Source organism: Zosterops lateralis, assembly GCF_965231275.1.
Source record: "Zosterops lateralis genome assembly, chromosome: 2".
Taxonomy (NCBI): Eukaryota; Metazoa; Chordata; class Aves; order Passeriformes; family Zosteropidae; genus Zosterops; species Zosterops lateralis.
The window spans coordinates 39263962-39278657 of NC_139763.1; the positions used below are offsets into that span (position 1 = coordinate 39263962).

Genomic DNA, 14696 nt, shown 5'->3' on the forward strand with positions numbered 1-14696 from the left:
GTCCCTCTTGACATAACAAAAGGTCAAGTATTGTTATCCTGGGAATCTGAAGAGCTATTTGCCTTTGCTACATCTCTTTTAAAGGGGCACACATTGGAAGTGAGGAGGATTGGATACAGAGCTATTGTACATTAGGACAAAAGTGAGAGAGTGGCTTCCTGAAGTTTTTATTGTTTTCTCTCCCTTTGTGTACCAACTTAGGTGAAAGTGTATTCATGAATTAATTCCAAATTAATTTTTCATCCTACCCCACATGGAAGGTCCAAACCTCCCCCAAAATGTGCTTTTTACTATCAGAGGTGCTATTATTATTTTTTGTGTTCCGGTTATGTAAAATATGTTTCTGCTCAGTCTTTACATACATCTCCTGTCCCTATCACTGCTTTTTCAGCTGGTTATGTAGTTGGGCCCTCACTCCCCTGCTCTCTCTCTAAGATAGAAGAGTTTTTAATAAATTTCAAGAAAAGACCCAAAATCCAACATCACTCCTTAGTAGAGAAGAACTGCCTTTATACTCAGTGAACTACACTGTTTGTACTTGACACAAATGCATACCACATTTGCTCTTTTCCAGTGCCTAAAATACTTGCTGCCCTTTTGTCCCTGTTGTAGCAGGCTGTGCTGGGTTCACTGATGTGTGATTTGACCCGTTTTCTTCACAAATTCATATATCACTGCCACCTTCTTCCTTTTAGCTCCTTGTCTTCATCTTCATCTTGCCTCAAATAAAGGCTTAGCATCCTCATGGCTTCTCCTTATTAGGAGCGCCAGCCAAGGCAGCAGGGACAAGAATCATTACCTGTTACAGCTTAGCCTTTTGTGCTGTCTGCCTCTTCTCTTGATTGTCATGGCCATTGCCCAGCAGCAATATTAAAACTACAATCCAGACCAACTTATTGTACATCTTCTACCTGCAGTTTAATGAGAAGGGCTTTTCGGCTGCTATTTGTGGAAAAAGCTGTGGTTACAGACTGTCAATCCCTCATTTAATTTTTCTTTAGAGCAGGAGGTAGGCTGTAGGCTTGAAGGCTAGACCAATTTGATATTTTACATTTGAGTCTCTAGGAAACTCAATATTTTAGATCCCTGAAAACGTTATTTGACCTTACTGTACGTCTGCAGCTGCATATTTTAATGATACTTCTGTTTTTAATGCCCTGAGAGAGAAGCCCTTTCACCAGATAAAACAGCAATTGAGTTTTGGCAGTAAGTCTTCCTGCCTGTTTTGTGTACCAGCCATGCTACCAAATGGATATATCAAGCTGCTTTCTCCCAGGTAAAGAGAGAGCTTTGGCAGATGGGCCCAGTCAGATGCCCAGTCACCAAATGCTAAATAGTTTCTTCTTTGAGCTAGCTGGATATTGTTGAAATTTTTTTCTTAGATGGTCAGTGGTAGCAGCCCCTTCTGCCGGCCTTAGTCAAATCTCCTGCCACTACAGATGTTTGTGACTGGTGTGTGTAAAAGCATTTGATGGAGGCATCCTCTGTGTGGTCTTGACACTTAGCAATACAACCTTTAGGAAGGAATTGGCTTCGTGTGTAGTTCAGATTTAAATTCAGGGCTGTATTTTTTTTGTCATGCTGAAGATCACCCTGTCTGGTGCCTAAGGAAAAGATCTAGTGAGATAAAACTGCATAGTGCAGTGGTCCAAAGAAATAATCAGGACAACCTTCCCCACTCAGTCGTTGTAGCTAACTCTGAGGCATCCAAAAGTGCTTGTAAGCTTTGATGGAAGTAATTCCCAGATGAACTTGAATCTACAGTGTAGATTATTGGCCTTGTGTTTTCCCCATAGGGGTTAGACAGCACCTTAAATGATATTTTTCTGTATTTCATCCAGAGAAGTCTGATACTGATAATCTTAGGGTTTTTTGAAGTGGTTCTGAACATACTTTAAAATCAACTTGGATACAGTCTTCAGCTTAGATTGTTTCATACATTTCAGTTTATGACTTTGCAATTTAAACAAGAAGAGAGGGCGTTTTTTACTCTTTCTTTTAAATTCTATAAATACTGTATTGGATTATAATAGTACTATATGGATGAGATCACTTCAACTTGTAAATCATTCTAATTTAATATACCTCAGTGACATGCAGATTCATGCAAGCTAGCTAGATTTGAACTCTTCCTGTTTATTTCCTGTATATTAAGCACTTAGAGTGACAGCCTTCTTCATTGTGTAAATGCCATTAATTCATGTGGTTTTGATTCCTCTGAAACAAGTTTTGCATAAGCATACATATCATGCAATTGCCATTTGAATTCAGCTCCATCATGACTGATTGTTGCAGTTACAAAAATGGGGCGTCATAGAGTTGTTATGTCATGTGTAATTTGATGAAATCTCAAAATAGTACTGTTTGTGTATGCTACTTTATAAACAAATGCATACTGGAACTTCCGAAATTTTCCTTTTTGAGCTTTTTTTCCTAGTGCCTGCATGTACATATCAGCACTATCCATAGGATATGTTTATTTTTTTACTCATTTTTCTGTGATGAACTTCAGTGACTTTGTTGCTTTGAAGGGTAATGAATGAGTAAGTCGAATTTAATTTCTTCTAATGCCACTAACGTATCAAACCAATAGCGTGTCAAATTTGTTGAGTAGCTGCAACTATCCTGTTTTCATTTGGGCAATGACACTACTGCCTTTGTGTAACATAAGTGATCTGCCATGAGGACAGAATCATCTGACTTTGATGTTAGCACCTGTGCTAGGGACCTAAATGCCCTGAATTTCCTCTCTGGCTGCCAGAGAGAGAAAGGTGCCGCAGGAGTGTGGATGAACCCACTGACCTTGAACCTCTGGACATGTATTTCTCTCTCTCTCTCTGTCTTCATTGCCTAAAATGAGGTAGGGTAGTTGGGACATCAGAGCTGCAGTCTTTACTTGTGCGGTTCTTTCTGGGAGTTCAGTGAAGAGGTATTGGATCTTTGAACTTTTGCACCCTGAAGTGTGAGATAAGGTTGATGATATAATCTGTTCAAAATTCCTGTGCAATGAGTAGCAATTGAAGGGACATCAAAGGTACATTTTTAGATCCTAACTTAGGTCACATGTGAAATGAAAAAATACTACAATCAAACTCAAACCCAGCTTTACTCAATATTGCTGCCTCATGTAATAGGCAGTCTGATGTAATGATGCCTTATTACTGAATATAGGCAGGAGAAGAAAGTGAATAAGACCATTACTTTTCTTAATTTATTGAATAAAGTTGCAAATAATTTTCTTCTAGTAAAATTGGCAAAAAAAAGTAGGAATATCCAAGTTCTATCCACATACTCCAACTTAGACCCTACAAAATTGTGAAAAATTCCCCAATACTGAAGCCTGAAAGTGAACAGCTAAATAGTGAATAAAAGATCTAAACTGAATTACAAGATATTAAAAAAATCATTTACCTTTGGGAAAAATTAATGAAAGAAAATATATTAGCAGCAGTAAAATATGACAGTATCTATGTATTGAATTTAAAATTAAAAGTAACTATTGGATCATCTAGTCAGACTTCAATTTGTTTCCCTTCTGTGAAACTTTATATCTTGTCCAACTCCAGTGTGTCTCCCAGGTGTGTATCTATTCTTACTGGTTTGCAGAACAGTCATAAGCAAGGGAACATTTTTTTTTTTTTTTACAAAAACCATTTCACTGTTAAAATGTTCCTGATTCATAATTTTAATATGTCTGGCTTCGACTGTTAGCTTTTCTATTTTTATTATACTTCTTTATGCCAGATTACACAGAACCTTAATTCCTAGTATTTTTTCTGTGTGAATCCAGTTACAAAAATTAAAGCACCAGTATGTTTTTTAATAAACTAACATTATTTACCTCTTTAAGTCTTTTACTGCAAACCATGTTCTTCAATGTTGTCATTTTTATTTTTTTATGACTTCCTCAGTTTTTCAAATCTTAAGCTGTGATCAAAAATATATGTGTAATATTAATCATAATTTCTATGATTGTCATACAGAGAGGAACATTAATTCTTTATTGCTTTTGTGTGTACAGTCTGGGGAAGCAGTTTCTTTTTTACCATGATGTTATTTGGACCAGTATGAGAGGATGGCTTGTTATATCCCCTCATCTCAAACTTTTATGTGGCACCTATATTCTGTGACAGTATTTCCTTCTTGTTATCCCTTTTAATCCATGGGCTGTGAGCCATAAGATTTGCTTTCAGTGATCCTGCCTTTATAACTTTGCATTTGGCTGTATTAAAGGACATTTTGGTTTGTTTGATCAAGCTAACCAAATAATTCTCATGACTTGTCATAATGCCTTGTTCTTATTGTTATTTATGGTTCTATCCTTATTCTTAATTTTATAGGTTTCTCCCTCATTGATTCTGGTAGATCACGGTGATTATTTCACTGGCAAGTATTTTTTGACATGTCAGTTAATCAGTTTTCAGACCATTTAGCTGGTGCTTTATTGATATTATATAGTGCCAACTTTTTATTCAGTCATGTGTTACTGAATGAATTGCATTACAAAGTCCAAGCTAGGCAATTTTATTTGACAAATCTGTAATCTTATAAAAATCGTGTTACTATGATGAGAATTATTTTCTCTAGATCCATTCTGGCTGCCATTTATTACATTAATGTTCTTTACTCTTTACCAATTAGACTTTTTATCAGCTTGCTTTTTCTTTTGTCTTGCTTGATGTCAGGCTAAGCAGTTGGGTTGCTTGTTCTTTAAAAATTAATGGTACATTAGCATTCTTCCGGAATTTCCCTGCTATTTCAAGATTTATTAAAAATTAATAGAAGACATGCCCTCAGTTATTTGGACTTGTTGATTTGAATATAATTATCTCTAGCAGATGCTGTCTGATATTCTCCTCAGTTACTAATTCTTGATTAGTAGAAGCTGTGTTTGCCAAGCTAAAATGTAAAATATGGAATGTTGCCAAAGCTTAAGCTTTGTGTTTATGTTGTTCGTAAAGCCATGAGTCCTTAAGCACACCCAATCTTATCTTTTAATGTGATAAAAGTAATGAATAGATATAAGAGACAATCTGCTACGAGGAAAAGGTGAAAGCTTTATAGTTATAATTACAGATACAATTATGAGAAACATTAAATATGGATGAAGTTTTCACACTTACAGTTTAAAAGATAGCACAGATTTTGTTGTGGGATTAAAAACAGGAAAATGGCTCTGAAAGTATGGTACATGAGACTTTAGATTTAAATTTGACCAAAAGTAAAACGTAACATTTTAAAATGACCCTTGAGAATGCTAAGATTATAAAATGTCAGAGGAAGAGTTATGCCTAAACAAATCTGTAGTGCTGAAAACAGAGAGGTACTACCTGAAATTTCTTTCACTTTCATTAGTGATTTTGGATGACAGTTACTGGATTCTCTGGAACCTGTAATGACTCCAGCAGCAGCATGGTTCTGCTGCTGCCATCTCTTTCTGCACAAATTAGAAGATGTATCACTAGAACTCAACTGCAGTATGGTGCAATTTCACTGAAGTTAACATTTATATATGTGTTTGATGACAGTGACAGGAGAGTTCACTCACACTGAGTGCACATTGAAAAAAATTATGCCCAATCATAATGATGAACTACTACTGCAGATTTTAGAAATATATCAATATCAGTGTGTTTTATTCATTAATACTGTCCTTGCTTAGCTGAGGTCGTAATGGGGTAATAATTATGAAAATGGTAAATAGAAAATTTCATTAGAAAGCTGTTACAATTATTATATCACAATATTATAATTATTCTAACAATTGTGCAGGAGCAGCTGTTACTATTGTTAGGCCTGTAAAAAGAGCACTAGTGTAAGGAAGTAGTCTAGGAGCCATCTGTTAACAGCAGTTGTATGTTCAGAGTTTCTCACTCAGAAGGAAAAGGAGAAGGAGAAAAGGACTTGATTGGATGAGCACATTAAGAAATAAGATATGGCTTTGGGAATAAAAGACACATTTCAAAGGAAAAAGCAAAGGAATTTTGCCTAGGTGCTTAGATTGTTTTCATGATCACTACGCAACAAATAAACTTTAACCTTTCTCCATTTTACTATTTGCAAGGAATCAGGTAAAAAACAAGCAATTTTCCATCTAGGCTTCCTATCTTTCAAGTTCTCAGAGTTTCTGAAAACACATGTAATTTGGAATGCTAAACAAAAATTCTAATTTTTTTTACATCCTAATAGTATCATCAGGTGTATAGTAATTGCCATGAACCATCTGAGCTTTTAAGAGGATAAATTCTAATTAGAAAAGTAATTTAAAACTTCCCTTTTGCACAATGGTTTTGTATAATATCATCATAAGAATCTTAATCACAGATTTTCTCATTTTTATTGGTATAAAATTACGGCCATTAATTATAGTTATGCCATGAGTATTTTTTTCTTTTTATCTCTGTAAATTCTCCTCCTTAAGGAAAGTCTTTTGGTTGGAGAACAAGGTTATATGCTTTATAACTTGCTGTAGGTACAGGGGAAAACAAACTAAGGCGGATGACTTGACTGATCATAGGAAGTGTCATTTTTTTTTAACTTGAAGGGGTTTTAAATTGATGCCCTTACCCATGGGCAGGTATTTGGTGTTACTGGTGTATCCAAGACACTCAAATAGGATACAGGGCTCTCAGAGAGCTATGACCTCCCAGATCAGCATCTAAATGTTGAGGGCTGCTGTGAGGCATCCCCAAGGCACCCATAATCAGTGTGAGGAAGATAAAATTGAGTTACAAGTTTTGGCTATTTGCATGGACTCAGTTGTGGGAGGGAGCTTTAAATCTAGAATATGAAATGTTGTTGACTAAACAACTTCTGCATTTGGTGTGAAAATCTGTTCTTTTCTATGATTCAATAAATTAGAAATATATTTGTAAAAAAGAAGTTTTTACTTTCTACCTTAGCAATTAGAATTTGCAATATCAGGTTTGTGACCTGAGAGTTCCACTATCATTAATATACATCTATACATATTTTGCTTTTATATTTTGTGGTTTCAAAAAAGGCTCCGAAACACTGTTAAAAACAGAATGCTCAGGGCACAGGTGACCTTACTTTTCCACAATGGATTCAGCTTGTATATTACATCTCATTTCATAAAATATCTTTGATACTTTATCTTTGATACAAGATAAAATTAAATCTTTAAAAAATAGGTTCATGAGCTATAATAATTATGTTGAATGGTGCAGGGAAGTTGTTTCATGGTAGCAAATCCCCCTGATTTTCAGAATAAAGAAAAATTAATTAGATATCATTGACCTATATATGTAAGAAAGCAGTGTATTAATATTCATCAGATGACTTGCCTAAAGTCAATATAGAAACACAGTATTACTTCATCAGAATGCATTTATTGAGAGATCCTAGCCCAGCATCCATTTAATTTGAGTTTCAGGAACAACTCTGGTGTACCATGGAGTTATCTGGATTTATTTAAGGTTGCTACAGTCTCACTATCTTGGTGCTTTTTCCTTGTGTTCTGGCAATATGGCAAAGCAGAAGCATCTCTTGTGAAAAATACAGGAACAGATTTTTTTTTTTTTTTTTTTTTTTTTTTTTTTTTTTTTTTTTTAAATTTTTTTTTTTTTTTTGGAATTGCATGTTCAGAGTTAGACATCTAGCAGAAGTAACAACTATAATTCTTGATATCTAAAAGAAAAAATCTTTTATCAGTCATCTCATCTAAGCTTATTTCTATATTAGTACTTTCTATACAGCAGTGTCCATTTTGTGTTTAGGTTCTATCACTTTCTGAATTCCTTGCTTGGCATTAAATCACAGTTATTGAGAGTAACCTTTAAAGTCTTCAGAACTGCATAATCTTTCTCTGTTCTCAAAGGTTTTTGTTGTCCTTCATCATATGCTTGGTGTGATTTTGATGAGGCTAGGTCCCCCAGGTCACTAATGAAAATGGATAGCACAGAACATGGTGCCAATTCCTCTGAGCCCCAGTTAATGTATTTCTCTTTCTTTGGAAGCTGCACGGTTGCTACTTGTTTGCTTCATGATCTACCAGCCACTTTTTATGTCTTTTATATTATTTTTAACATGCAGTAGCTCTCCAGCAGCTGGGCAGTGCCTGGTTTTGTACAGGGACAGACATAGGGTTCCTTTTAACACAGAAAATCCTTCAGCTCCAGTTAAGTCATTTTTACATATCAACTTCTTTACCTAATGAACCGTTTGAAATTATTTTTTATTACTTTATCAATAAGTATACTTCTTAGGTTTTGTTTTGGGATTTTTTTTAGATTTTCTGGATCTAGAAACTACACAAGAAGCTTTCTAATTTTGAATGGCTTTCTGATGATATCTTAGAAAATTAATAGAATACCACCAGAATTTAAAAAAAAATCCCTTTTTTTCCCCATCTCTATTTTCAGCAGAGAAAGTCAGGCTAGCAGGAAGCTAGAAACTACCATGTTAATTTGTCTCTTAAGGTGTGAAAAACCCTTTTTGAAGAACTGCCCTAATACAGAGAAGGTGCTAAAAGAGAGATTGTTCTCACATGAGCACATGGTGGTTGAAAGACCAGTTTTGTAACAGATGCAATGGAAAACAGGCACTGTACTCCCAAGAGACATCAATTCCGGTCCTTCCTGTGATGTACATATGTATATGTAATCATAACATTCTTCAGGCACTTAAACACATGTCAGAGTAACAGTTCTATGTCTTTTGCAACAATCCTGTTGTTGAAAGATACCTATCAAGTGAAGTGGAGTCAATTATTTCCTTCTGCATCCTTGTCATTCCTGTGGAGAACTAATTTCTCAGCTCGCCTGTTGGGTTGATGCTGCATTCTACAGACATTGAATACTCTGCATAGGAATATTATTGGTCTGTTGGGATGAATTATTTCTTCTTCCTAAATTTTTCCAGGAGCCCTGTTCAGGACATTTAAGCACAGTGCCTAATTGAACTTTTGAGATTAAAACTAGTTGTGTGCTGAATCAGTATCTCAGTACTTAATTGATATTGTGTATGGCCTATGAAGGAATAAAATTTAAATCATTTTATATTGAAAACATCTGGTGATAATCTAGCCACTTGTAGATAGCTAATATTCTCTAGTCCATGTGTACTAGTGTATGCTTATTAACTGTCTTGAGGCAGAACACAACTTGCCAAGTAACAGTGATCCAAAAAGGCTCGTATCTGTACAGGTACTATAAGCAGAGACTCTTCATTTTTAGCCTAAATCATACTCAGTGCACAGACAGCTTTTTTTTTTTCCTTCAAAAGGAGGTTAAATTAAAATAATTATCTAAGTTTAAATGAAGCACTTAAATGAATGCTTTGCATTGCAGTGATTGAGAGCCAGCAATGCTTTTAATAATATGCCCCCATGCTGCTGGCCTCTTGGGGTTTGAGGGATTTTCTAATGCAAGCCATAATGTGTAATTCATTAGCTACCAGTAGCTGGGGTTCTGAATCTGCCTGAGCCAATGAATTAATTTTAATTCCTAAAAATATATGTAAAATATTGTTTTATCTTAATCCTATATACGGTAATGGCTTTTGGATGGAATATTATAAATCTAACATAAAGCATGCAACTGGGTATGAATTAGCATATTTTAGTTTAAAGGAACTAGGGTGAACAGATTAATTTTTAAATACTTCAGTGACGTGCTGAGCATGTTTACAGACGTGGAACAAATACACACATGCTTGTGTATCTGTGTTTTTAGTTATGCACATTGCTAAATTTCAGGGTGTTCTTTAAAACTCCATCTGGAACTCTACATGTCTGTGTGTGCATCCATGCAGATATATAGGTCTCTCTGGTATCATAAAGAAATGACTGCAGGATAGATGCCACAATTGTTATTTCTCTGTATTTGTAATTGCCTAGGAATATTTTGTAGGATGTTTTGATTTCAAACTGACAGATTTCAAATAATGTAATGCTATCCCATGCAGTGCTAAAAAACAATAAAAAATAAAGTAGTTACAGCTTCTGTTCACCCAGTTTAGTTGTCAAAATGCATCTGTGAGTTAGATTAAAGGAAAAGGACTTTCAGAAGAACAATAAGATACTAATTATATTAAAGGGCAAGCTTAAAAGTTTCACCTTTTCTGTGGACAAGTAATGTAATTTAAAATGTTGTATTTTAAGACACTGGATGATGTCTCAAGATAACAGAATGAATGCTACAGCATTTTTTTTTCATAACTTTCAGCAATTCATTTTGTGTGTTTTTATATCAAAAGTCTGTGCTGTAACCAGGAAGTCAAAATCAACCTGAACATGAATGGAAAATGCCACCAACTGTTTTTTTTTTCTCAGACTAGAACTAACTGTGATTAGCTTTTCACATCTGATTTGAAATTGCCCTAGGACTGAACCAAAAATCAGGATTTTCCTATGCTGGATGAGAGAATACAAGCAGGGAGAAAAACAGTTATTGCTTAGCTGTGTGTTCATTCAGCCAAGTTGGAGCCTTATTTGGACCTTTCTTCTCTTTGGTTTGCCCAGCAGCCCCACAGCACAAGTAACATGAATCCCCACTTCTGTGCTGTGTTGCTTTGCGGACCCTGGCAGGGACCAGCTCAGGGTAGAGGGGGTGGCTTGCTAAGGTTAGTTCTTAAATAAACTACTTCTAGGAAAATGGGGCAATCAGTCTGTGGCAAAGACTGTGTATTGTGATTATTAACTGGGCACTGTAAGTGATTTGGGGGAATCAACTACTGTGCTTTCCCTTCCCAAAGTTTGAGAATACTTAGATAACCCATATTTATGTGTCCATGCCACAGGCATATATTTAATAGAACCAAGTGCAACAAACTTGTCCTCCCTCTCTTTTTAGCTTCTGTGGCCCTTAGCACTGGGCCTACATAAGTCCCCTTGTGGTCCAGTGTGACAAAGCCTGCAATAGCTCAACCACAGCTGCCAGAGAAACTGGGAAACAAGTGATGCTCAGCCTCTGACAACAGTAAAAAATGGCCAATGCTGTGGCATTGTGTTGGGGCACTGGCCCTTGTCTCATGACCTTTCTGTTTAAAAATGTTACTGTCACTTATATAAATCAACTTGAGCCAATTCAAGCCAGTTCAAATTTTTTCACCTCTTCTACCAAATCATTACTGGGCTAACTTAAAAGTAAGTCAGATCTGTTTCAGTCACAGTAGTGGCTAGATACTAATTACACTACACATGTAGTGGTTTGACTTCTTTCTTGTGACCCTTCACCTGTGGTGGAAACCTGTCCTGACCAAATTACAAGAAGCTGAATACATACTCTGGTGACAAGTCATCCACAAGGATCCTTTTAAGATGTGTCAAAGCAATCACAGGTAATGCCTTTGTAAGTCAAAGTCTTATGATTGACTGCAGTTGAACACACTCTCATCTCAGGATCTGCAAAGGAGCCTGAAACATTGTGTTCAAATTGCATTAAAGAGCAGTTGGAGCAGCTGAATGTTAACTCTTCCATTTCTTGGACAGTCTCCATTTTTATGGGGTCTCTAGGCATTAGTATGAAATTTCTGCTGATAGTATTTGTACTGTCATTACATAAGGATGAAGTTTTAGGAGTGTGTTATCTTGCCCTTTACAGTAAGTGCTTAAAGAAAATAAGTGTATACCAAAGAACATCAGATAGTAAAAATTACAGCTGATGAACTTCTCACTTTAGTCCTCTGACTTTCAAATATTTAGTTTTGCTGTGGACTGAGTTTATGTAACAACTTAATTTTGTATTTTTCACAGAAATGTAACCTGGAATAATTTAGCTATCCCAGACACCCACTGTTCCAGAGAGCTAGAAGAAGGTTACCAGTGCCCACCTGGATTTAAATGCATGGACCTTGAAGATCTGGGACTAAGCAGGCAAGAGCTGGGCTACAGTGGCTTTAATGAGATAGGTCTGTCCTACTGGTAAAATCCATTTCAGTATCCATTTAAAAATGTTTTTGAAATTAATGGAAAAGATAGTTCATGTCTGTGCTGAAAAGACATCAAGTGCAATCAGTATTCTACTCGAATAGAGCACGTGCCAGAAAGAGAAGCTGTGCTATTTGCTTTGCAGTTATGATGTATTTTTTACATTGCCAGGGATCCCAGGATTTAAATACCTTTAAAACAATGTCTTTATAAGAAGTCAACTGTTGATTATCACCAGTATGCAAATGTGATGACTAATTTCTCTTTTATTTTTGATTCATTTTAGAGCATAAAATCCCTTCTGTTTGTCTAATTTTAGTAGTAATTCCCATAAAAAAACTTTTTCCACCAGAATTACTTGGATAATCATCTTGTTACTAAGGAGAAGATAAGAGAAAAAAATGATATTATGTATCTGTGGCAATCTTGATCCAAACTGTGTAAGTCAGAGCGGCCAGAAAAATGATTGAGAGTCAAGCAGATTTTGCAATACAGATGCAAAAGCAGGAAAGGTGGCAAGAGCATGGGCAGCTGTGGCAAGATCCACACCTGGATGGAAAATATGCAGTTACTCTATCAGAACATTGTGGTTATTTCACATTTATTGAGCAAAGGTCCAACAGGAGCCTGCAGCTGTAAATTTTCATTTCAGGATAGGTAGGGAAGTACCTTCAGAAGATAGAGCATACCCACTGGCTGAATTCTTTCTCATGCATCACTTTGACTCTGATAAGGTTTTTTTTTATTGTTTTGGGGTTTTTTTCCCCTCATTTTTCTGGCTTGAGCTCCAGACTGTTATCCTGGCTTCAGCTGAATTTGAAGGTAATGAAAAGGTTAATGACTGAATGACTGAAATCTAAAAAGGTTTTTGGAGTATTGAAAGCCTTTGCGGCTGAAATTGCTTCAGTTTATTCCTGAATATTCAGGTTTCTGGATATACACAATGAGCCAGAGAGTTACAAGGAAGTCTCAGAGTCCTGCTAAAAGTACTCTATGATACTAATAATTAATGAACAAAAATTGCCATTTATGTCCTTTCTTTTTTCTTGTGAGAAAGGAAGAAAAACCTGATTTCAGTCAAGCACCATTCTGTTCCCTCTGGGAGTCAGAAACATACCGTTTTTTCCAGTACTGTTAGACAGATAACACCACAGATAGTACCAAATTTTCTATAATTTTTTCTTCTGTAGATCTCAAAGGATATTCCTGTCTGATCTCTCAGTCAGCCTTCAGATTTACTGTCATGCCTAGATGAATATGGGCTGAGTTCACAGTAGAACTTAAATCCATCCACATTCAAGTTCTGTAGTTTGGGAGGAGAGCATGAGATAGGGGTATTGCCAGAAAAATTAGGCCTCAGATTGAAATCACCCTTCTAATCTTATGAGAAAAAAAAAATTGTGGCATTGAAGGGTGGTGTTCTTGCTGCCTAGCTGGTCACCAGGGAAAAGTAGTTGCAATGTCTTAGGCAAGCTTCAATGGGTAGAATAGTTGAATGAGACCCAGAGTGCTTAATAAAGGAGGCCAGCTTGTTTTTAATGATGGGGGCAGTTTGGCAAAGACAGGTGAAATAGTTTGTCCATGGATGCCTTCAAAACAGGTTAAAAAAACAAAATTGAAACTCTGGTCTCCTGAGTCACAGCCTTATCAATATGTATTTCTGAATATTGCATTTTAAAGGTCAGAGATTGCTAATAGACTTAGGAGACTTGTAATTGATAAATTGTTTTGTCTAGAAATAGGTAACCAGGATATAACACCTTTCAGAACAGTAGCCAGAAGTTAAACTGAATATCAATTGAAGGCTGATAATTAAACTTTAAAATACTGAGTAAGACACAGAAGCTTTCCCAAAAATGTTAAATAAGTTTCCTCAAATTAGGATTGTTATAAACAGAATTATAACCAGAAAGTTCATCAATATTTTATAAATATCCATTTCATGATGCATCTTTGTATGTAGTTAACAGGTAAGTAATGAAATAAATATTTTCTGTGTAATTATACTTTTTTTTTTTTTGTACATTCATTGGTATTTCATTTGTAGATACTATGATGCAGCCTGTCCTGTTGGATCCTCAAATCTATCATTACAAAAATCACAAGAGCATAGCAGTTTGGCAGCTACTGTATAATTAGTAACTCTTAATTTGTGGCATATACGTACAAGCTGTGAATATTTGAATTTGATAATTTCTGTTTTGGTTTTTTTTTTGAAAGGAAAAAGATGGGATTTTTACAGTTTTATTACTGGGTGAAGACCAAACTGTCCTAATCAGATAAAAGTTAATAGAGTTTTTAATATTGTGAATATGACAATTAGGTAGCTTCATATTTGGAAAATACCTTGATTTTGGCTATGCCCTGATCCCTTTTTTGTAAGTGGCTTTGAATTTAAAGGATGAAGATTGGAAAGATGATAGTGTAACTTTTGGTAGTTATTTAAATAAATAATATAGATTTATTTCCCAAGTTTTCTATTTTTAGTTTTGAGGTATTTTATTTATCTGCTTTATGTATGTTTCCATGTAAGCATATACATATTTTTTAAGGAAGAACATAGTTATAGACTACTGATAAACATGGCTTGAAGAAATCTTGTCAAGATAATTTAGGCCATCTCCTTCTGATGAGAAGTAGACTTCATTTTCTTTTCAGGCAACGTACTGTGTTGCTTCATTGTCTGTCCTCTTAGGAAGATTTTCCTCAAGTAGAACCTGAATCTTTCTTCTTTATGGAATTTAAGATGATAACTTCTTACTTTATTCATTACTGGCATAGACAAAACCTTTAAAAAAAGGTTGTC

At 35.5% G+C, this 14696-nt stretch overlaps 1 protein-coding gene across 4 annotated transcripts in view; it reads left to right on the top strand.

Annotated features, from left to right (window-relative positions):
- Positions 1–14696, top strand: part of NALCN (sodium leak channel, non-selective) — a 242598-nt gene that overhangs the window by 39297 nt on the left and 188605 nt on the right. For all 4 annotated transcript variants that reach the window (XM_083883453.1, XM_083883452.1, XM_083883454.1 and 1 more), the window contains one exon: positions 11717–11871. In XM_083883453.1, the coding sequence (XP_083739579.1) occupies positions 11717–11871 (155 nt within the window). The remainder of the gene's footprint in view (positions 1–11716; positions 11872–14696) is intronic.